The sequence below is a fragment of the Trachemys scripta genome, chromosome 9, assembly GCF_013100865.1.
Source record: "Trachemys scripta elegans isolate TJP31775 chromosome 9, CAS_Tse_1.0, whole genome shotgun sequence".
Taxonomy (NCBI): domain Eukaryota; kingdom Metazoa; phylum Chordata; order Testudines; family Emydidae; genus Trachemys; species Trachemys scripta.
In genome coordinates this window covers 21,141,102-21,165,299 of record NC_048306.1, presented here as the reverse complement: position 1 = coordinate 21,165,299, position 24,198 = coordinate 21,141,102, and the positions used below count along the sequence as shown (strand labels likewise).

Genomic DNA, 24,198 nt, shown 5'->3' with positions numbered 1-24,198 from the left:
GGCTGTTGTCACTGGAAGTTCTTTCCCGTGATGTGCAGTAGAGTTGGTGAACGTTAACAAACCAAATGTAACAAATAAGTTTGAGCCCAAGCTGGAACAGCCCCGAACTTTGAAGAGCTTCAGATCCTGATTGGAACTGCTCATCTCAATGTAAACAATATTGCAGAATGGATTCTTTTTGTTATTGAATGGACCCTGCTCATAGGGAGCTTGGATCTAGGGAAATGCCACCTCCAGCAAAGCAGAGTACAAATCCCGACCTACTTCTGGGCGCTGCCGTTGCCAGCTGCAATTCTGGTTCCATCTAGATTAAAGTTGTGATGGGCTGGAGGGGAAAGAAATGACTTTAGCTACAGTGGAAGCTTCATATATAGTAATTGGACTGAAAAGGGTAATGCATGGAAAATACCCTGATAATTTTTGCTTCTACGGTAATTAGAGGAAGGTGCATGACACACTAATAATTATCAGTGCTTTCTCTCAACAATAGCAACTGCTCTAAAGGGATGAGTTTCACAAATGTTACAACTTTCTCTAGTCATATTATCTACAGATTAAAAATCTTTCAAAAATAGAGAAGGGGGGAGTCTTGATGACTGTCAGAATAACTTAAGAAAACACATTCTTTTAAAACAACGAAAACAAATGTTTACACTGGAACAATCTAGTGGTTCACTTAGCATGATGTCCTCGCCATTGGTAATGGCTTATGCAAGAATTTCTTGGTTGTTTGAAACTGGTAAAATTTTCAAAATCACCTAAGTCTCATTTTCAGAAGTGATTTAGCCACTTTGAAAGTCAATGGGATTTAGAAGTCTAGGTACGCAAGTCACTTTTAAAAAGTGGAAAGAGATCATGTGGGGTCCTTCTAACATCCATTTAACTGTCTAGTTTGTGCTCTGCCCTACTGTGGTTTCTGCCTTCTACAGTGTAGTTATGGTCAGAAAAGTGATTTTCCCAAAAGAGTACAGTAGGCTTCCATGTTGCATGTCACATTCAATCACTGTACAGATAAAACCATCACTCTATTTACAGTCAGCCCTAGGGATTTCAACCTGGGATCTGAGAGCCAAGCCTTCAGTCCTCAATGGGACTGCACAGGGTTAATGTAGGGGGAAGTTTTCACTCAGTACTGGAGTTGATATTTTGTTGTTGATGCACAAGCCAGAATAGAGTCTGGCTCTTTTTTCTTTAGCTGTGCTGTCTCTGTAGGGCAAATAGGAGTAAAAAGCAGTAGAGGTTCAATTGTGGTAAGGGCATATGGCTCTGAATACACTCAGGGGTGTGAGTTTGTGGAGTAAAAAGGTGCCATTTCCACATAACTGTTCAGAGTAGAACTGTGCTTTAATTGCCTAATTTCTGGGGGAATCTAGCCCCACATCGTAAGCCTTCTGCGGCCTCATCTTGACGCTCTGCTTTTATTTATAGGGCTGTTCCCTCCACCTCTGGCTCCTCCACCAGCTCTCCTCATTCCAACACTTGATGGGTAAGGCAGAAGCTTCCTTTGAGTAGATAATTTTCCATCCCGGTTTTACACAGCCAGGTGCAGCTAGACAGTAGAATGGAATGCCTCTGGGTGGGAGGCATAGTAGGGAAATAGGAGCTATCCTGTTTCTTTCACAGTTTTAAGAAACACAAAGAATCTTTAAGAAGTACTAAGAATCAAGGTAGCTTAAGGAGCAGGATGTGGGAATACTGTAACTAGGTGTGCTACGTAGTAGGGGACCCATCAGCATGGCCACATGGTATCGGGGAATGCTAGGTTTGTGTTTAGAATATTTGTAGAGTAACTTACAACCTGCACCTGATTTGGAAGGGGAGCATGAATTGCCAGGTTTGCAGTGAACTCTTGCTCCAAGCCTTTAATCTGTTGCAGCAAACTTCGCCCTTGGTTTGTCAGTTCACTGGTATCTTGTCATGTCACACACGTGCTAGGAGTATGTTCACAACCAGTATTCAGATTTGTATTGTCGCTTTCACTGTGTTCTTAATAATACCATTTTGCATTTCCCTGGCAGTTTCCATCCAAGGATCTTAGAGCACTTTGCTACTATGAATTATTTCTTATGAAGCATTATTAGCCTCGTGCAGATTGGGGAGGACGACGGAGGACTAATGCTCGTGGAGGCAAAGGGTCTTGCCCAAGGACACAGAACAGGCTCATGGCAGAGCCAGGACTATAACTTAAATTGCCAGACTCCCAGTCCACCACACCACGGCTTGCCTCAGGGAACCGTCTGTGAGGTGAAAGGATGTGACCTCTGGTCATCTTGCATGACTAAAGTTACCAGATGAGCCCCTCTCCCCCCAAAAAATGGTTGGAGATCCTTGCATGAAAAATGCTATGGACGGCAAAATGTGATGATTGTTAAAGTGTAGCATAACACATGGCTTTATAGCTATTAAAGAATCTCTCATTTCATTCAAATCACCACTCCTTCCTTCCCCAAATGATCTCTTTGTCTGCCACCATTCGTTAGAGATGAACAAACTCATTCCTATATTACATTAATTTACACAATTTTTTGCCCAAAACATGAGTGAACCTAAGTGGAACCTTTTCTTAGACTCTGATAAGCTTTCCTAACTTTTCATTTCTAGCACGATCTTCTGTTTTCACACTGCCTCTGGCCTTTTCAAGACTGACCATTTTCCTGAATTTTGGTATGGTCACTACAGGGCATCATGGCAAAGAGAAAGGAGGATCTGTGACTAGAGGGAGGGGAGACTGTCAGGGCTTTTGGCCAGAGCCAGTCCCTCCCTTCTGGTCTCCATCCTCTCATCAAGACCTTCCACTCTGTCCTGCCTCTCCCTGCTGCCAGATCCCACATCCAGCCTCAACCCAGGAGTGGAGACTTGTTGGCCTGGAGACCAGGCAGGTGTGAAGAACCCAGCTTGGATTTCAGGAGTTGAACAGAAGCAAGGGGGTTAGGAGGAGACTCATGGTATCTGGGGGGCGGGGAGGGGTCCTGTCTTAATCTCTCCATTGAGTTAACAGTAAGTGTATTGCAGGCTCCCGCTCTGTGTGCTAAGCTGATGGCAGGTAACTGATGTTAGTAACTGGTGTCCTTGTGTTCTCTCCAAAGCCAACCTGCCGGCTACAATAACAGGCAGCCTCCACCATTTGGATACAACTCTGCAGGTGAGCACGGAAGCCACAGGATGGTGGAACTGACTGGGCATGGGGCTGGCCAGAGGGTTGTTAGTAACTTAGCCTTGTGCTAGGCTGACCTATGCCTCTGTCACTGTGACCTTTGAAGCTGTGTCTGCGCTCCAGACTGCCCAGTCGCTGACAGCGGGTGTTGGTAATGGGCCTAGCAGTAAACGTTCTAGACAGTCTTAGATCAGCTGCACTCTCTGAAGTGACTCTGATCCAGGTGATGCTTGTAATTAAATAGTTCTCATTCCTGTATCAGCTGCCCTCAGTACCCAACTCCCATGTCAGCAACAGAGAAGCTTCCTAGTGCAGCCATGGGTCCCTGTGCCCCTAGTCGTAATCCTGGCTTTTTCCAGGGAAGAACATGCCCCCAGCCAAATTTCAGGCTTTTCCCGCATGAGCCTTTGAATGTCCCTCTTCCACCCCTGCTGTATCCTCCTTCCTTGCAACATGTACACACCCTGCCTAGGCACACTCACAAGCATCTGTCTCCTTTAGTCTCCTGATGGAAGAGGCAGTAACAGTGTTTCAGTAGATTTCCTTCCCCACTACAACCCTGCCCGTGCTGCCCGTGTCCTTTCCTGTTTCTTTAGTCCAGCTGGCTCCTGTCCTGGGTCAGCGGCACTTGCAAGTGGTGCCTATTCATCTAGCAGGCAGGATTGCAGACGCTGACATCTTCCTCCCCCTCTTGGGGGAGAGGGAGGTAGGGACTGCAGAGTATGGGCATGTGGCATCCTGAGAAACTGCAGCCTTCTAATCTAGTATTCCTTCAAATAAACATCCCAGCAGCAGCCTGTACCATCTCAGGCTGTGACCTTGGTGGCCCTTTCGAATGAAGCAGGACAATGGCAGGTCAATTCTTGAATAAGACACCTCCAGGGAGGTTGGTGGTGGTCTGGGATTCACTAGGTGTCACTCTTTCCTTTGCCAGCACTGAGACCTCGGCATGATATTTCAAAGCATTTCTTAATTCTACATCTGATAGAGAAAGAACCTGGGATTTACCTGTTGCAGGCACCAGCCCTAACCCTGCAAGGGGTCAGGGGTCAGACTTCTTGCTCTATGAGCTAACAGAGCTGGCTAGGAATCTTGAAGACCAAACCATAGACTCTGCTGGCTGATCAAAAAGAGAGAAACTGCCAGGGCTTCTCGGGATCCTTTGTCTTGTCCTCCTGCTCAGAGGATGCTGGTTGGGGAAGGAAGAAATGATGGGGCTTCCTGGGGGCGGACCAGTAACATGGCCAAGTGGGTAGCTGTGATCCACGGAGGGCAGGTGTCAGCAGCTCCTATTTGAATATCCTTAATCAGTGCCTGGAATGATTGCAGCAACATCTGCCTCTTTCTGGCCTAGGGAGATGATGCTTAAAACTTGTTAGAATATCATACATGAATATGCAAGGGGGAAATTAGGGGCTCATGGGTAAAGAGGTGGGGGTTGGGTTAGTGGTTATTCAAAGGGAGTAGTGTCACTTCCTGATCCAGCAGTACCACTAACTAGAGCACCTACATGTTACTGGGTGAGTCCCAATCCCAGATCTGACCTAGGCCAAACCTGCTTAGGTTGCAGGACCTGACGAAATTGCTGCCCAATGTGGCCTGGTTGCAGGGGCGGAGAAGCATGTCTTCTTTCCCCATTGGGTCCGCGTAAGGGGCAGCACTAACTGTTCAGGCAAGTGAAGGTTCTGCTCTCTCACTGCAGATTCTGGTTTCATCAGCTACCCTCCTATTTCCACGTCTCACACGCCCTGGGTGACGACAGTGGATAAGGGCACGAGCAGCTCCAGCAGCAGCCACTGGGAGTACTCCGGCTCAAGGCGTGAGAGAGAGAGGGAAAGGGAAAGGGAGAGAGACAGAGACCGGACTCCAACCACCAGTGAATACAACAAGTAAGCAAGAACAAGAGATGGGACACCTGGGTTCTTCTCGGCTGTTGACTTGTTATGCAACCACGTAATCTCCATGCCTCAGTTTCCCTGCTTGTAACACAGGGCTAATGACAGATTATATATCCACCCTTTGTGTAAGGCACTTTGGTCTCTGGATGACAAGTTCTATACAAATGCTATTATTCTGTAGTTTCAAGATGAAAAGTTTCTAAATGTAACAATACTGTAATTTTGATGGGAAACTGCCCCCTTTTGCTGAGCCCCATGGTCTGAAAGCTTGTGGGATGAGGAGCACTGTTCATCGTGAACATGCCAGGCAGTGTAAACCCTTAATGACAATGGGCATTTCTCTGGAGACAGCCACCTTGTTGGGAATTAAATGTGATTTAAGGGGACAGCAGCCATGAGAGAGCTCAGTGAAGGGAGCTGCAAACCGGAGACACAGGAAAGATTAGACAGTTGCTGTTCTTTCAATGCAGTTGCTTTGCACTCTCCACTATAGGCTTTTGTGATGTTACTATTGTCATCAGCACTGTTGATATTTTTACAAGCATCACGCCCAGCAATGCCAGTAGTTGCTGAAAACATCACCAAAATATATGTATATTCCTGGCAAAGGGTGCTGCTTGCTCTGGGAACTTCCAGGCCACTGAGCTGAGCAAACAAGGCAGTTTTCTTGTAACAGAGAGCTTTTTTAAAAGGCTTCAGGCATTTTGGAAGGTGATCAGGCAGGGAAGGAATGAGGATGTTAACATACTGGAATTTGTAAGGCTCCTGTAATTCTGGGGACATGAATCATGTGATCTGCTTAGCACTCCAGGCACCGTGCTAGAATTTTTAGTTGCTGTAGAGTATGTTGGCATCTAGAAGCTTAAATTGTATTCACCAGGTAGGGCAAGTCACAGTAATCAGTTAAGCCCTTTTGTGGTGATAGTTCCCAGATGATACCTCTTTCTTTGATTCTGTCTGATTGCTTCTATTTTGGGAGTTTTCTTCTTTAACTTGTTTCTGTAGGTCACAAAACAGCATTTCAGGCTTTTTTCCCAAATGCTTCATTCTTGTTTCCAACTATGGAACTTGGGATCTTTTTGGGGTTTAGTATTCAGTGTTTTTATGGGGAAGAGGAGTTATAAGACAGGCATAGAGGAGAAGAGTGGGAATTGCAAAATGTGTCTGCATTTTGGATATGCAGTTTTATATAGAAGAGGGGGAGATGTTTAGGCTGGAGAAAGGGTGCAGACCATAAGATCATGTGGTCTCTGTGCATCGTACTGTTTTCTTAGGCACGTGTATGTGTGTGTTTGTTTATCTATATTTGTGTGTAAATAAATAAAAATAGACTCAAGCAAAGTGATGTAAAAGTAGCCTGAACAAGAGTACTGCAGAGTATAGTCCTGCACTAGCAGAGTGGAGAGATACAAGGACCACGTTTCTGGGCCACCTTGGTCATTTCCTTCTAGTTTATGGAAAATGTAGAGCAAGACGGAACAATGGTGAGAGGGCGTATCACAAATGTGTTCCAGAAAGACCACCTGGGCAAAGGCCAGGTTCTCTGCCACACACCCACGTATAAGAATACTCTTTAGACTCTTTTACATCCTTATAGAAACTCTAAACCATTCTCTTTAGTTGAGATCTCGTATACCTTGTGTAGGAGGGGTTGGAGTGTGTTGTGGGAGGGCCATGGATGGGAATAGGCAACAATTATTTCTGTTTATTATTACAGATAGTTGCATGAATGTTTGTTGAAACGTGTGTGTTGATCTGAACTCCAGTGTTTCTGAGCTACGATAAGCAAGAAACGTTAAGCTTATGGACTTATAAGGGTTTTTCTTTTTAAATATCTATTCTGATTGTGCTAATAGAGAATTCCAGACTAAATCAACATTGCACTTTGTCAAGAAGTGATGTTTCCCTTGAGGGCATGGGGGTCAGGTTGTGAGTAGATGAGGCCCTCGGAGACCCTGGGATTTCAACAGGCTCCATGAACATAGCTCAATGTATTAGAGGGCAGGCTCAAGTGCTAATGAGTAGCATATTTCCCCCCTCCTCTGTCTAGCAGCTCCCTCTGTCTCACTGTATGCTTGTCTCTCCCCCAAAGCGATGATGAGCGATATCGCTACTACAGTCGAGAGCGAAGCTATGATTTTGAGCGGGATTATCGCAGGAGTAGAGATCGGAGCAGAGAGCGGGAGGATCGCCACCGGGAGCGCAGGCACAGAGAGAAGGAGGAGAGCAGTAAACATAAGTCTTCAAGACGGTAAGATTCCTCGTTGGTGGAGCGGGCCCTTTAAGTGGGAGTGGATCTTGGCTCAGGACAGAGGCTGGAATATCCACAGCAAACCTGACCTCTAGTCCATTCTGGCATTGCCCAATATCTGATGCTTCAGAGGAAGGCAAAATCCCCATAAATAGTGCATCTGGCCAGGGATTCAGAGCCATCCTTGGTAGGGGAAGGCTTCCTTTGTATTACTGTGTATTCATATTGTACATTTTAGAGGAGCAAGGCTATCAATGGGAATCTGGCAAAGCGCCATCTGTAGGTCCTCCACATTGGTTCCCAGCAGGGATACTGCTGGTCATGGACTCCGCACCAGGAGACTCTCACTTTCCATGAAAAGAAAATGTCAAACTAAAATAGGAAGGAAAAACTCAGCTGTGCTCTGCTGGAACAATGGACCTGTCCACTCCAAGGGGTGTGCACAGGATGGAGGGTTCAGTCCACTGGTCTGAACTTCACTCCTGGAGCGGCGGGGGGGGGGGGGGGGGGGGAGGAAGTGTGGTGCAGGGCTAGGGCACTGGCTTAGCAGTCAGGAGATCTGGGTGGTGTTTCCATCTCTGTTGGTGAGTGATATTACCTGAGTCACTGTCTCTCTCAGGGTGCCTCCCACCCCCAATAAAATGGAGCTAGTGATCACTCATGGAGCAGATCAGGGTGTTTGTGAATCTCCACTCCTTCAGAGCAAAATGTAAACTACTTCTTGAACCAATCCTCGAACTAGCACTCCATCAACAAAATAACAAGCCTAAAATCCAGCCTCTGACTTCTGAATTAATATGCTTCAGAATTCTGGGAGCTGCTCAGATACCACAGCAATCTGCATCTTGTTAACAGTGTAGGTAGATTTTTAGATCTAAGGGCATGTCTACACTAAAAATTTAAGTTGACCGATGTTATGTTGATTCACAGCCTTACTTTGGCGGTTCATGTCACACTGCCCTCCTTGTGTTGGTGGTGCACGTCCTCTCCAAGAGCCCTAAGAGGGGCAGTGTGTGGGGGGGCCAAGAGCCCAGGCTCTCGGCTCCCTGCCAGGAGCACGTCAACCATCTGGGCTCCCAGCTGGAGCTCCCCACCAGCCTGAGGGTGACAGCTGGAGCAGTAAGCGACAATTGTCAAGAATGGCAGCCAACAGCTGGTGTATGTAACTGACAGTGTATATATGGATACTGCGTCATCCTAACTACACCGACATAAGCCCTACATCTCTCCTGGAGGTGGAGTTATGTCAGTGTAGTAGGGCACTTACATTGGAGGGAGCAAGGCTGCAGTATGTACACTGACATAATTAGGTTGATGTAAGTTGCCTTATGTCGACCTAACTGTAATGTAGACCAACCAGGCCTTAGCATTTCAGGCTGGTTCTCTGGAGGAGGGAAAAAAATGCCTTCTATTCATGTAATTGATGTATCAGAAAAACCTTCTCTCTGAAGACTAGAGGTAAAATGCAGGTCTCATCTTTCAGGATGCACATGAATTTCTCCAAGAGGTAATGACTGCTCTCTTGTGTAAAGGAAGGATTAGAATCTCACAAGAGGGTGGGAACCACAATGAAAACCGAATTGAAAACAAATGGAAGCTTGTGCTAGTTTAATAATACTCCTGATACCCAAGAGATTTGATTTTGTAGTAGGAATACAGCAAATAGCTTGGCTGTACAAGCAGCGTGGACTCTGTTGAAATGATGCCAAAAGCTATTAGCTTGCTTAGATAGGGAATTAGAATACAGAATGCCAGCTGGAAATGAAATGCTGAGAGAGATTTTCCTCTTGCTCTCTTTAAAAGCAAGCACTCCCCTGTTTGAGCAGCCCAGAGTGCTTGGATGAGAATTGTTTGTTCCGCTGAGTAAATGGTGAAATCCACGTAGAGTGTTTTTAAAGGTGGCTTCGAATTAGAATTGTGTTTTGGAACCTAGTGCTTGAGGTGATCATGCTAGTAAGATCTGATGTCATTTGGGACTCTTGCAGTGGGAGAAGGAGCTGGGTTTCAACCTGCTTTAGGTTAGATTTAAGTCTGAAGAAAATCTGTTATGTTTACAAATGAAGCCCCCATTTCAAATGTTCAAGACCTTTGAGAGGAAGGATGGTTGTGTGGTCTGAGTGCAAGGTTGAAAACAAGCAGAAGTAAGTTCAGTTCCTGGCTCTGCCACTGATGTGTTGGGTGGCTGGCTAGGAGATATCATCTGTCTCGGAGGGTGCTAGGAGGCTTATCTCCCTGTGCAGGAAATGCTGTGAGATCCTTGGAGGGAAGGTATTAAGTTAATATGCCAAGAGTGGTTTCTTTTTATGATAATGGCACCATGATTAAAGTAAGTTAGAAACTGACTTGCAACCTTGGGATTTTTACACAGGACCTGAGTGTTCAGCAAGAGGTGCACCTTCACCACTGGGCTTGGGAATGCCAGTTCTAATAAGAATGTGTTCACATGCTCTGCGTGAAGGTATCCATGTGCGAAACTCCATTTACACTCCCCTGGGAGCTACTCATCTGCACTTTGTCCCCTACACAACCCTGCTGCATTGGTTTGTCCATTCTTAACCCACAGAGCAACTGCAGTGCTCATTTTCTCTCTTTAAAAACAAAACCTGGCAGAGAAACCTTCATACATTTGGGAAGCAGGAAAGAACCTTCCCACACAGTCCTATGGCCTGAGACCTAGGAGGGGGACAGTTCAGTCCTGGGCCAACACCTGGCTTATCAGAGGTAGAATTGGGCTGTTTTGTCCAGGTAGGAAGCCAGCTGTTCTCTCTGCCAGTAGGATCAGTCTTTCCTTTCCAGCCTGGGTAAATCCCAAGAGATTCTGTGTAAATAAACTAGTGCAGGTAAATTTTCAACAGTCTCTCAAATGTATTCTTGTCCTCTCCCTCAGCATCCCCTACACAGCTTGCATTCCCTCCACTCATTATTGGAGCCTGGCTTTTACAGGTGGAGGAATACCAAAAATAGTCCTACTAAAAGTCCCAAGCTATTCCTACAACAGCCTCTGTCAGATATGTGGCATGTACAGATTACATAATGGTGCACCATGGCAGAAAGGATTTATTAGCATCCACTTGGGCCAACCTGCATAACTCCCTCATGGTTTTGACATTCAGGAGTAAGAAGAGCATCTCAAACGAGTGCTGATAAAACCTTTCTGTGGCATCACATTTATTCTAGGTCAAACATGTCGTCCTTGTCGGCACCTTTTGACATAGGTACAATTGAACTTCTGTGGCAGTTGGCCGTGCTGACACTTGATTCTGGTTTCTCTACCCCTTCCCTGTCATTACAGTAAGCAGCACGAGAGTGAAGAGGGTGAAAGCCACCGGCGCCACAAACACAAAAAGAACAAGCGCAGCAAAGAGGAGAAGGAGGCCAGTGATGATGGTGTCGCAGAGGGAGATGAACAAGATGCTAAGGAGTAACGGCTCCCAGCTGTCCTTTAGGAGGGACTTGCTCCTTTGCAAGCAGTGTGGCATCTAACTTTATTTTCCAAGGGAAGCAGAGATGACTCTGGTGGCCAAGTATTGAAACACAATGTGACAGCTCAAGCGTTAAGGCTGAACACACAGTTAAACTTGGATACGAGACAAAGTAATGCAGTAATAGTATATACAGCACTGAGCTATTCTTCTTGTAAACGACCCTAGAAGAACTTCATTGTATCAGATCCTATGGTTTCTGATGAAAGACAGCTTCAGCTGAAACTAACGTACTTAGGTGATAGGGTTTTTTTGCGCAACCATGATTCCTTTTTTTTAAAAAGTAGGACAGTAACTGCAACTTGAACTCTATTGTCCAAAGAAAAGTGTGATTTAGGTCCTCTGTGAGCCAGTTTAGAATCTGGCGTCTGTTAGTGAAAGTCTCATCCCCAAATCCATTTCTTTGTAGCTATGAAAGTATCTCTCATCTGTCCATGGCAGGATTGGCAGCATGTGGAAAGGAACTACTTTACAGGTGTCATTTGAACCTGCTTTGGTCTAATGGCTTTTAAAAGGTAGGACATTCAGAGACTTCAAACCCAGCTTTTTTTTTTTTGTAACTCATTGAGAATGTAGTTCTACTACATGTTATACCTGTAAATGGAAAGTCACGTTCCGTGGAAGACTGTGGTGAGAGCATGTTTCTTTTTTTAATTAGTTTGGATTATTTTTTTTGTAACAATTGAGATAAATAATCTAACACCTTAAGGAACATGAAGCCCCATCCAGCAGTTTGACATGTTGGGTTTACTTATTTATATTCAACATCATTAATACACCTGTGCAATGCATTTCACCCTGCCTCCTCCCCATAGATCTCAGAATAATGCAATCAAATTCCATGCTCTGTTTGATTTAGGGTTTGTTTTGTTTTTAAACAAATTTCTCAGTGGAAGGTGGGGGTTTGTTGTGTATACCTGGTTCTTAAACAGAATACTGCACTTGTTTGTGTGAAGCCACAAGTATCTAATTTTAAGTATCTTCCACTTCTATGAATTGATATTTAAAACTGTCTTAATTCCTTCCCCAAAATAAGATGGTTCTGAAATTTTACATATGATTTTTTTGTACTGTAGTCATGCAAGTCTGAGTGTTGTGTGAAGCTTACAACCTTTGAAACTTGAGCCCGTACAGCATGATAGCAATTTGTATGCTATGACACTGCATTTGATGGGTCATTAACTACAAAACCTGTGGGAAGCAGAATAAAGCAATTTTTTTTTGTAAATGTGGGTTTTAAAAACTTTATCCATTGTCTTGAAGCAACAGAATCATATGCAGTGCATACTGAAGGCAGAGGGAAAAAAACCTAGACCACACTTAAATGTATTTACTCCCTTTTCAGTGCTCTGTGCAGCCATGCCTCAACTTTAACAGAACAATTTGGCTCTGGTGATGAGATCTATGGAGTATTTCATGTTACCATTTAGGAGTCAGACCAGGTCAGTAGTGATTAGCTTTTGTGATGACATCTGCAAAGAGTTAATGGTATCTGTTTAGTTCTTAATGTACAAGAGGCCAGGTTGGCAGAGCAGCCCAGCACTTCGGAGTTCAGGCATACTGTGGAAAGCAGTACAAGGATCACTTTGTACTAGCACTGCTCTGGCTCTAGAGTAAAAGCTTCATTTTCTAGCCATGTTCATTAGGCAACTTTAATGAGCACTGAATTTATTCATTTTTGGAGAGGAAAGGTGTCCTTACTACAAGGGGGGGAAAAGGTCATACCAAGAACACTTGCTTATAGCAAAGAGGGTGTAAAAGGTATTCAACATGTGCCCAATATATAAAAATGTAGGGCTGTCAAACGCTTAAAAAAATTAATTGCACTGTTAAACAATAGAATACCATTTATTTAATTATTTTTGGATGTCGTCTACATTTTCAAATATTGATTTCAATTACAACACAGAATACAAAGTATACAGTGCTCACTTTTTATTTTTGATTACAAGTATTTGCACTGTAAAAAAAGCAATTGTATTTTTAAATTCACCTAACAAGTCCTGTAGTGCAATCTCTTTATCATGAAAGTTGAATTTACAAATGTAGAATTATGTTCAAAAAAACCTGCACTCAGAAATAAAACGTAAAATTTTAGAGCCTGCAACTCCACTCAGTCCTACTTCTTGTTCCGCCAATTGCTCAAACAAACACATTTGGTTACATTTCAGGAGATAATGCTTGCTGCTTCTCACTTCCAGGTAACACTAAACAAGAACAGGTGTTCTCATGGCACCGTTGTAGCTAGCGTCACAAGATATTTACATGCCAGATGCGGTAAAGATTCGTATGTCCCTTCATGCTTCAACCATCCTTCCGGGTGACAAAAGTCCATGCTGATGATGGGTTCTGCTTGATAACAATCCAAAGCAGTTTGGATGAACACATTCATTTTCATTATCTAAGTCAGATGCCACCAGCAGAAAGTTGATTTTCTTTTTTGGTGATTTGGGTTCTGTAGTTTCCACATGGGAGTGTTGTTCTTTTAAGACTTCTGCAAGCATGCTCCACACTTCATCTCAGATTTTGGAAGGCACTTCAGATTTTTAAACTTTGGGTCGAAATCTCACATCGGTACCTTCTTTGTGTTCTGTCAGATCTGCAGTGAAAGTGTTCTTAAACTGAACAACCTGTGCTGAGTCATCATCCAAGACTACTATAAGATGAAGTATATGGCAGAACGTGGGTAAAACAGAGCAGGGGACCTAGAATTCTCTCCTAAGGAGTTCAGTCACAAATTTCATGAACATATTTTTTTAATGAGCATCATCAGCATGGAAGCATGTCCTCTGGAATGGTAGCCAAAGCACGAAGGGGCATACGAATGTTTAGCATAGCTAGCACGTAAATATCTTGCAATATTGGCTACAAAAGTGCCATCCAAATGCCTGTTCTCACTTCCTGGCAACATTGTAAATAAGAAGCAGGCAGCATTCTCTCCTGTAAATGTAAGCAAACTTGTTTGTCTTAGCAATTGGCTGAACAAGAAGTAGGACTGAGTGGACTTGTAGCCTCTGAAGTTTTAGATATTTTTGTTTGAGTGCAATTATGTAACAAACTATTTGTAAGTTGCACTTGCACAACAAAGAGGTTGTACTATAGAACTTGTATGAGGAGAATGGAACTTTTCTTATTTTTACTGTACAAATATTTAATAAATTTCTACATTTTCATATATTTTGTATTGTGTTGTAATTGAAACCATTCAGTTGGTAGTCTATTGTTTAACAGTGCGATTAAAACCAATTAATTGCAATTAATTTGAGTTAATCACGTGAGTTAACTATGATTAATCGACAGCCCTAATAAAATGCACTGAGGAAGTCATTCGGTAGGACTTCAAAACTTTGGATTAGCAACCAGTCTTCACTTTGCCTGTATACTATTGCAAAGGCGGTGATGATCACCCTTAGGTAGGGTGACAGTGCTGATATTTGGAGCTCTTTCTTATATAGGTTTTTTTTACTCCTATCCCGATTCCCCCCCCCCCCCCCCACTTTCAGCTAAAGTGACAAGTGACAGGGCAGAGCAAACCAAGGGAAGTCATTCGCCTGTCAACCCCCCCACAAATAAATGCTTTACAGTTCTGAATGGGGTGGTAGAGGTACTATTATGGACACCCAACAACTGTGTAGCTCAATCATCACAGAAGGAAATACGCCAGTGCTATAGTGTCTAGAGATGTGGGGTATGTCTACACTGCAGCTATGAGTATGCCTCCCAGCATGTACTAGCTCTGCTCAAGCTAGTGCATAAAAGAGCAGCATGGATGTTGTGGCATAGGTTAGCCACCTGAGTCAAGTAGACTTTTAGCTGGGGGAGTGGAGGGGGTTAGCCCAGCCACTGCCTGTGCCACACTATCCATACTGCTATTCCTAGCATGTGCATCTGTTGAGCTGGGCTGGCTGCACTTCCACCTGCTGCATAGACCCATATGATCTGTGCATACTTATTTTAATCTGGTATAATGCCACTGACTTAATCCAGAATTTTGCCCTTTGTCTCCTTCAAATTCCTCTCCCTCCTGACTGCATACAGGATGCTTAGGGACAGAGTGGGGGTATAAGAGTGATGGAAGCTAATACAGAGCATGTCCATACCTGGATAGGATTTCTCCTCCGCGCCTACTGCATTACTGTGCCCTGCACTCATATTGAGTGGCTTCAGGGGAAGAGGATGTGGAATCTCATGAATAACAGTTACTGTCCTAAGTTCCCCTTGCACCCTGGATCATTGCATGTTTTTGTAGAGATGTGGCCCATTTAGTCACTTTACCATTAGATGGAGCTACTGTACCAGGGAGACAGCTGGCGTCTGGCTTGAAGGGAGACACTCTTGGTGTCAGGAGAAAAAAAAGTTCTTGGTAGCTGATGAGCATATTTTTTTTTTACAGGAGACAGTGCAGAATCCCATTGTCTGCCCAAAGTAGTTTGTAACCATTTCACCTTGTGCGTGCACCTTATTTGTTTGCCTGTTATACACACTGGGTCTGTATCTGCCCTTGTTGTAGTCAGGAGGTTGAAAAACATTTTGCATAAAATTTTCGTAACTCAAAATCTTGACCACTTTAATCCAAAATAATTCCCGTGTGAAAGTGGTGTAAAGTCAGAATCTGGCCTGGTGTATACACTAATCAATGTACAGGACTTGGTGCTAAACACTAGGATGAGGTAAGAGAGGATGAGTTTGGAAACAAGCATTTTGCCAGAGCCCTCCTATCTGCTTACCAAAAGGAAATGTAAACTTGTCTCACTTGAAGAAAAGCTTTAGACGTTAATGCAGGGAGCCAGGGATGATTTAGAAAGGCATCAAGTTCTGTTTCACAGCTGGTGGAACCTTTGGCAAGTCATTTCATACCTGTAAAATAGGGGTAATAGTGAGGGTGGTGGTAAATGTGGTAAGTACTTGGATAGCTGTACCCAAGGATACCATTGGTTAATAGATACTATTCTGATTTGGGAACATTTTATACACTCTTCATATTCCCTAGTATAAATCACTAGCTGAGATACAGGCCCAGGTCATCTTCAGCTAGACCAGCTCTCTTCCTGGGAGATGCAACATGACAAGCTTATTTCCTTCTGCTGGCAGAGGCTAGGATGCTTCCTGTCTTGGTCTAGAACAGTAGGACTGTTGGAGAAATATCCACTATAGATCAGGCATTCCATTTTGAAACCCTCAGGTAAGAACACTCACCATATTTTCTAGTCATTTTAGAATAACTTAAAGGCATCAAAGCTATTCAACATTTATTAAGATTCTACATGTTCAATGCAAAGACTTTAGTGATGCTGAAGGCACCTAGAAATAAGACGAAGTAATGGTAAAATCACAAGGCCTTTTGCAGCATCCCCTTCATTTAAAAATATATCCTACCACCACAACAGCATGGCTGTTAATAAGGGACAAATGTTACAACAGCAGCAGACGCTGCTCTAAGTTAATAGTAACTAGGCTTTGAATGATTAGATTTCAGTTAGTATTGGTATGCATCCACATCACCATACCCACACAAACTGATGAAAAAAATATTTCCATTGGTAATACATTTATGGAGGCAAAGGAAGAAAAATGCTGCTTGATAAATCTGATTTAAGGATATTTACTTTGTATATCTTCACACCTGAATCACAGTTTGTGTTATAATGGTTACAAAGCTAACTTTTTGAAATCAACATCTACTGTTTAATTCTGATCCCTTCATAATTTCCCACAACTGAAACTTTAAATAAACAATTATTAAACCCATAATTTTGTATAACTGAATTTAAAACTGATTAAAAATTTTAAACAGTTGTCAATTACAAAAAAACCATGGACTTCTGCCAAGCCCCTCTCTTGGATCTAACCAGAGGTTTGTATGGTCCAAGGCTCTGCTTCTGTATCTTTGTATGGAAAAGACAAAAAAAAAAACAACAACAACCACTCCTGAAGTTCTGCATTTCCTTCATTTCAGATAGAGACTGAGTTAATCATACTAGTTTTTTCACAGACAGCTTGCTGACTTCTGAATTTTTACTCTTGCTGTTCAACATGTCAGGAGTAAGAGGCCCAGAAGTCCTGCTGGCCTAGAAAAACTTTAGTCTAAATCCACAGTAATGTTTTATCAACTGAAGAAAGGGGCTGCATAATGCACCATGGAAGCTTTCATAACTGAACTATTTGCTTTTAGAACAGGAGTACTTGTGGCACCTTAGAGACTAACAGTTAGTTAGTCTCTAAGGTGCTACAAGTACTCCTGTTCTTTTTGCAGATACAGACTAACACGGTTGCTACTCTAAAACCTGTTTGCTTTTAATGAGTTTTGATAAGAGTCCTAACATACAAAGTTTAGCTAAAAGCAAGTTAAGTCACTTGGTGTATAAACTGTTAATCTAGCAAGGAACAGAACTCTGATCTGCTGTAGTGGCTAATTTACAAGTAGCCAGCTCAGCTCTGTTCTGCAAGGCCCTGCTTAAGAAGATGAGCGCTCCTACTTCATTATGTTTTTTAAAAGAAATTGCTCTAGCTAGTATTTTTACAGGGGGAGATGCAAGAAATGAGTTTCCTTTAATTTCTATTATAGTCCACACAGGTCAGAATGAAAGCTGTAGAGCTAGCAAAACAGAAAACCATTTGACATATAACAGTGAAAACCCTCAATCATTTCTACTAGGGATTAGAATTAAATGTAATATATAAACGAAAATATTTGAGGAATACCTACTATATTCTGAATTTTCCAAAAAGCCCAGCTTATCAATGTCCAATAGCCAGAAGAGCTTTATACCTCAGGCTTCAAAATTCTACTATATAGTTAGGCTTGAAAGAATCTATTTCACCGTATACACACACAAACTGACATTTCCAGCAATAATTGTAATTTACAGATAAGCCAAGAAAGAAAAATGCTGCTTGAGAACTTTAGCATATATCTACACAAAACAACAAACCTTGGCAGAGAGTTTCAGAGCCTGGGGCAGCTGACTTAGGCTCCCAGAAAGCTAAAAATAGCAGTGTAGATGTTGCCTAGGGTCTGGAACCCAGCAAGGTTGAGAAGGATATTCTCTTTGTATATTTTGACATGTGCTGTTGACAATTGGTGTTTAAATGGTTTATAAAAAAAATTTTTAAATTTCCATGTCTCATTAAATTATAAGCCTTTCCCCCAATGTCCTGCAACTGAAAGATTTAAAAAAAGCTTAAACATCTTATCTGTTGAAATTATAAAAAAAATTAATGAAATTTGGTTAAGCCTAAATATACTGCACGAAGTTCACAAACCAAAATGGATACTGTCCTGTTGGAGGTAGTTCATTTCACATACAGTGGTTGAAGTGTGGCTGGAGGTGGTGGTATATCATTTGGTCATGTCATTCTACCACATTCTTAGCTCTGCTGGGTGGGAGGGAAAAGTGGTGAATATGAGAGGCAAAAAACATCACTTTCAGACTATCAAGAAACTGCATAAAAGCAATTGGGTTACTTCCTGGGGGCAGACTTTTCTTGGGAATAAGAGGGCCCATTATGTTCAGACAGCCCATTTCTACATAATAAAAGATGGTTTTAGTAAAATCTCAAGACAAGGGAGAGCAGAGTTGAGGAAGGGTTAGAAATCCAGCAATTCACGTAACTAGCACCAGGAGTAAGGATTTCTGCACAAGCCAACACAATGCATTAGCACTAACAGGCATTCTTAATCTACCTGACAACAAAAGGGTTGAAAAAAATACTAGACTTCTATGGGCAAGAAATGTAAACACCATTGGTAATGAACCATTTTATCAGTCCATGTACTTAGAGTTTTATTAGCGGCTTTTAAAAACAGCTACAAAATGGCATGTCCAAGTACACCAGCCAACCAGCGACCCTTGACCAGTGTGTGAAACATTGCTCTTATTTTAGGAGATTAGGTATGTTTTAGTTACAATCATTGGTTTGGCACAGCTAAAAAAGGAGACTGGCTCAAAATAGAGATGCACAATTCATATAGGACCACTGGAAAAATAACTGTCCCCACAATAATCTTGTACTGATTAGAACTCCATGATGAAGCTAGTGAAAGTGCCGCTCCAATCTGCTACAATGTTGGATCTAAAATTTAGATATATCAACAAGCTACATTTGCCTTCATCAATTCTGGAAATGTTTTCTTCAAATAGGAAATGAAAGCCCACTGGATAGTACACATCATATGCCAAGAGTTCAGGGTTTCCTTGGTATAACCGCCACATGTTTTGCTATCCCATCAATCTAATGAGCATCTGGTCTCAAAGAGGCTCATAAATCAAGTGAACATAGATTTGGCTTTGATGTTTACACAAAACTTCCAGGCCAAGACACAACTGTAAGAGTGACTTTGTTCTTCTGTTCTTTCAGCATGGGAATTAGCTCAGAGTTGCTCATTCCTACAGCAGACACTCCATTTACTGCCACTATTTCATCTCCGCACCTAGCAAGGCAAGAGGAAACTTCTGTCAGGACAAAACTCAAACCTTCCATTATCTGTATTACAGTTGCACCTAGGGACCCTGACTGATCAAGGTCCCATTGTGCTAAGCACCATACAAACCCAATAAGTGTAAACTCTTTGGCAAAGGACTGTCTATCTAAATTGACAGCACTTGGGGCTGTGGGGAAGGGATGGTCTGCAAAGCTCATGTTAGTGCCATTAGTTGCTTTCTTTTTAATTGTTGGGGTTGGGAGGGGATTAGCCAAACAGAGAGATAGGAAGGCAGAGGGGACAAGTGAAAGGAAGAGAGGAGGCATTTGAGAGAGGCTGAAATGAAATGGCTGAGGGAAAGGGTGGTTGGGGTTCAAGAAAAGAGCCACTCAGCACAAGGGAAGACAATCCAGAGGAAAACTGTAAAAAGCAGATGGATGTGGATGATATATATAATCTGTGACCCAAGGTCCCAGCTGCTTATTTAGTAGTAGCTATGGGGAAGTGCTTACAGGCCTCATGGAGGATACTGTCATGCTGGTAGTTTGTGAGTCTGCTTTACATGCTGGGATTGGACACACCCAAACTACCTCTTAAAAGGGCCTTGGTTACAGTTTACAAAGTAGTCAGAGCTAAGGACCCCAGCTAAAGCATCTTCCTTGGAAACAGACCAGGAAAATGAATGCTCTCCTAAGAGTGGGGATAGGATATCCAGGTAACAGCAAGTCCTGTCAACAAGGCACTAATTTGATATCAGAACATAGTTGCTAAATAACTGAAAAGTCCTTAATTGGATTAATGCCTGCACCATTCACTGAAACTCAATCCCCTTGGGAACAGTGCCAGGGCTCTGCTCTGACAGTACTGGCAGATGGGCTGAAAGGGCAACATTAACAGCTGCTCTAGAAGGAGCCAGCTGTACATGTTCCTAGCTGGAGGGGAAGACACTGTAAAGGGAGCTTCACAGGGGAAGACAACCATAGAAGTTAAAGAGCCAGTCCATTTCCTAGTGTGTCAACCAGATTAGTTTTAAACATCCCCAGCAACAGGACTTCCACCATGCCCCTTGAGAGATTATTCACAATTTAATAAGTCTCACTGTCAAGAAGTTTCTCCTGATATTTATCTTAAATATCCCCTTAATTTCATCCAGTTAATCCTAGTTATAGCATAATCACCACTTGTAGTATCCTAACTAATCCCTCTCCCACTTGATAATTACACCCTTCACAGGATGGAAAAAAAGTGTTAAATCACTCAAAATCATTTCTAATCCTGACTCTTCCATCATAAGTGTAGAAATAAAGACAGCTGGTTGTGTGGTTATTACTAAGAGTTAGGATGAAAAGGAACTTGGATAAATCATTACATTTCAGCCAGGCTAATTGTTAAAAGCAGCACAATAGCTCAATAAAATTATACACACTGCATCTAAGCTCAGTACTTCTGGAATAAACACAAATAATGGAAGAAACACCATACGTACTTTAGTCTTCTGTCATGGAAGGCAGGTGTTGCAGGCACTATGGTTTTAATGAAAAATGGCTGGTTTCCTTTGCCTTCTTCAAAGCCTCCAACAATGCTGAATCCCCAGCTTTCTGAGTTACTTTTACGAAGGACAATATCTTGACAGCAGTGAAGGTAGCTGGAAAGACAGGCACAATCACAGAAGAGGCGCACACACAACTTGTTCTGAAGCACCTATTTTCCAGCTAGAATTAACTGCTTGACTAAAAATCTTCATTTTTCTTGGTGATGCGGGAACCCACTGCAATAATCCTTGTTAGATTACCTGCATCCATCAGGGGACAAAGCTTTATCCCACCACAAGTATTGTGATGAGAGTAGAAAGCCAGGTAGGGAAGACGGGTCAGGGTTGTTCATGAGTTATCTTACACAGCATCATTTTGTTAAAAAAAAAAAAAAAAAAAAAAAATGAAGTAATTGAAAGCAGTACTGTTGCAGCCCTTATAATTAATCTGGAGTCAATTTTCTGGTTTCACATGTATTGTGGGGACTTGGTACAATGGCTGTAGTTAGCAGCCAGATATCACAGTTGGAAAGCAAACATTACGTGGTTAGGTAAGGCAACCTTTCTTCTACTAAATGATTCAAACAATCAAGTCAGTCAAGGTTTGTTTGTGAAGGGTTTTTCATGCAGGACTTATCTTATTGTACAGTACTTCTTATGATATTACAGTCCTATGAGAGATTGTTCATAAAGAACATAATCCAAACATTTTGAGCTATACCTGCTTCTTGATTTCTAAAATGTCTGATGTATTATATCACAAGACCAAGCCTGCTCGACAGACTTCTTCAAAAGATGACAAATACTAACAATATTTGCTCCTGGAATTCACTGCTCAATTTGCTCCTGGAATTCACTGCTCAACAGAAAGGGAGAGCCCAGTGATCTATACTAGATATCCAAAAGGAGTGGCTGAAGGGCGCCAGTGCTGTGAGCGCAAACAGAGCAACCATAAATCGGCACTCAGCAATAATCAGAATGCATGTAATTAACTGTGGCACTCACTACCACAAATTAACTAAGGCAAAGAATGAAGAAGGATTAGACATTTATATAGACAATAAAAATACCCAGTTATGTTAGAGAGAAAAACAATGAACATGGGATATCAAGCCACCTGTTTCAGAACATAAGCCAGCCACTAACTGCCTGGTAGGGTAAAACCAGTCCAATGTTACCATGTAGGTGTGTCTTACATCCCCATCTGCAGCATCTGGTACTGGCTACTGTCAGACATAATGCTAGGCGACAGACCAGATGGCCATCCATCTGGTCATGTATGGTAATTCCTGTGCGTTTAATAGCTCATACACAGCTTTGAACAGCATAAAGAATCTGTTATTGTGAGGAGAAGACTGGCCAGGACACCTGGGTTTTTTCCTACTCTAACTTCCACTCAGGCAGCTCATCAGAGACAGGATGGAGCCCTCTCATGTGAAAGGCTGTCCTGGCAATGCAGTGCAGCAATGTCAGGACAGCGTGTAAACACAAAGGCAGCATACTACTAAATGAGCCAGGCCGACAACTACATTCGACACAAACAACAAGCCACAAGTGCAAGTGTAACAATAAAGAGTGGAACTTTTAAGCATTGTGGACAGAGGTGTTGAAAAGGATTGAATATACCAGCAAGGCTTCGAACATAACCTCTTCCGACTCTGCTCTTCCAGCACCAAACGGCTATCTCAGACTAACAACTAACATGTGGCTTTCCTCAAAAAACAGAACGCAAGAGAATAAGCACCACAGGAGCGATCTTCTGGATTAAGCATTTACCTGAAAAAATACTGAGCATGTGCTAGCAGTAAACTTCAGATTTTCATACTGGATTTCAAAACACAGCTCAGGGAACGTTTCGAGAAAGCGATACTCAGTGGTGGCTCAAAAATTTCCCAGCAGAGGTTACAAACAAAAAACACAAAACCCCTCAATTGTGTAGTGCATAGAAGTCAGCATGCCAAAAAGTCTGAACACCTACGTTTAGCTGAAGAGGACAATGAGGAGCTCAGCACTGATCTGCAAGAGGTTTGTTTTTCCTCAGTGGTTTAGTGAAATTATAGCACACAGAGCCAACTAGTCATTATTGGCCACCACTTTGGGCAACTGGGGAAATTAGTGAAGAACTGCAAGGAAGGAATTATTACCATTTATATTGTTTGGAACAAATGATGTAAACATTGGTAGACCGCAAAATGAAATAGCTCTGCTGTGTGCTTCTCAGACCATATCCTAAAACCTCCCCACATGAAAGCATGTCAGCAGCCTGTGGTGCTAATATTCTATAGTTGGGAGATGCCAGAATTCAGTTCAGAGCAATAGAAGGAGATTACTCTCCAGCCACTGCTTCAGTGCTCCGAGGGTGCTTCTGACATGATGGCTCTCCACCTCAATGGGAAAAGCTGAAATTGCTGCATAGGGTCCCGTGAGGCAGGTATACAGCCAACACTACTTTTTAAAATGAGAGCATATTTTTATGATCTTAAAGTTGGCGAATTTAATTATGAATTTAGCTCAGGTCCTCAGCCAGTTACAGTGAGTTAGAGTAGGAGAAACCAAACATTAAATATATTTGAGGCAAGGTACTTGATGGATGCTAGCTCCGAGGCCTATACTTAAAACAAAAGCAGATGACTGGCGCGCTAAGAGGCTGACTTAATGGAAATGGAATTTTGGAAAGCATTAGAGTCTCTGGAGCTTTTGATAGAATACTCTTCACCTTCCCTGGCACAAGTGATGAGATGTAAAAGGAGCTGTTGCCTTCCAGTCACAATACACCTGGCCCAAGAGTGACCCCTCTGAGGAAAACAACAAGGAGTCTGGTGGCACCTTAAAGACTAACAGATGACCCCTCTGAGGAAACCTCATTGCACTAGATAATGGCATAGAGATTTGGGGGTTAAATCCCAGCATCATACAGGAACATGCGTTAATCAGGTGCAGCTGAGACTAGTTAGTCTTAGAACTTAAAAAAAAAAAAAAAAAAAGCTGGGTTCCTTTCAAGAAAAAAACAGACCAAGACTCTCTTGACAAGAAGCCCAGACATAATGCTCTGGAGGAATAAGATCTGCCCTCTGTTTTTTGTTCTGGGAGTTTACAGACTGAAAAATTGCATGAAGGGAAGGTAGCCACAGGCTTTGCGTTCCTTCGGTTGCACCAGAAAACAAACCTGTAAATGAATCAGAACCCTTAGAAGAGAGGGTTTTGTTTAACCTGAACCTCATGTAAGCTCCCTGTCCAGCCACAAACCTGAACTCTGACATAATCTGCACCTCCTGTCTGGGTTGAGCTCACTCCAAATTGACCTTTAGCAGAGACCAGTAAAGAGGAACACATGCTGCATCTCTCCAGAAATTAGTAGCTGAAAAGTTCAAACCTTAAAATGCTTGCCACATGGAACGCAGCAGCACAATTCCCACTACCTTTAGCACCAGCAACATGGTAAGCTACCTTCTAATGCATT

General features: G+C 42.6%; 2 protein-coding genes across 3 annotated transcripts in view; one reads left to right on the top strand and one right to left on the bottom strand.

Annotated features, from left to right (window-relative positions):
* The window catches only part of LOC117883400 (pre-mRNA 3'-end-processing factor FIP1-like), a 36,517-nt gene extending 24,504 nt beyond the window's left edge, over window positions 1-12,013 (top strand). For both annotated transcript variants that reach the window (XM_034782671.1, XM_034782672.1), the window contains exons 12-16: window positions 1,429-1,486; window positions 3,087-3,142; window positions 4,857-5,043; window positions 7,145-7,303; window positions 10,596-12,013. In XM_034782671.1, the coding sequence (XP_034638562.1) occupies window positions 1,429-1,486; window positions 3,087-3,142; window positions 4,857-5,043; window positions 7,145-7,303; window positions 10,596-10,728 (593 nt within the window). In that variant the 3' untranslated portion in view covers window positions 10,729-12,013. The remainder of the gene's footprint in view (window positions 1-1,428; window positions 1,487-3,086; window positions 3,143-4,856; window positions 5,044-7,144; window positions 7,304-10,595) is intronic.
* Window positions 12,014-17,005: 4,992 nt separating this feature from the next.
* The window catches only part of LOC117883399 (ligand of Numb protein X 2-like), a 43,891-nt gene continuing 36,698 nt past the window's right edge, over window positions 17,006-24,198 (bottom strand). The window contains exons 9-10 of the mRNA XM_034782669.1: window positions 20,694-20,852; window positions 17,006-19,216 (exon numbers count right to left, since the gene is read on the bottom strand). Coding sequence (XP_034638560.1) covers window positions 19,081-19,216; window positions 20,694-20,852 — 295 coding nt within the window. The 3' untranslated portion in view covers window positions 17,006-19,080. The remainder of the gene's footprint in view (window positions 19,217-20,693; window positions 20,853-24,198) is intronic.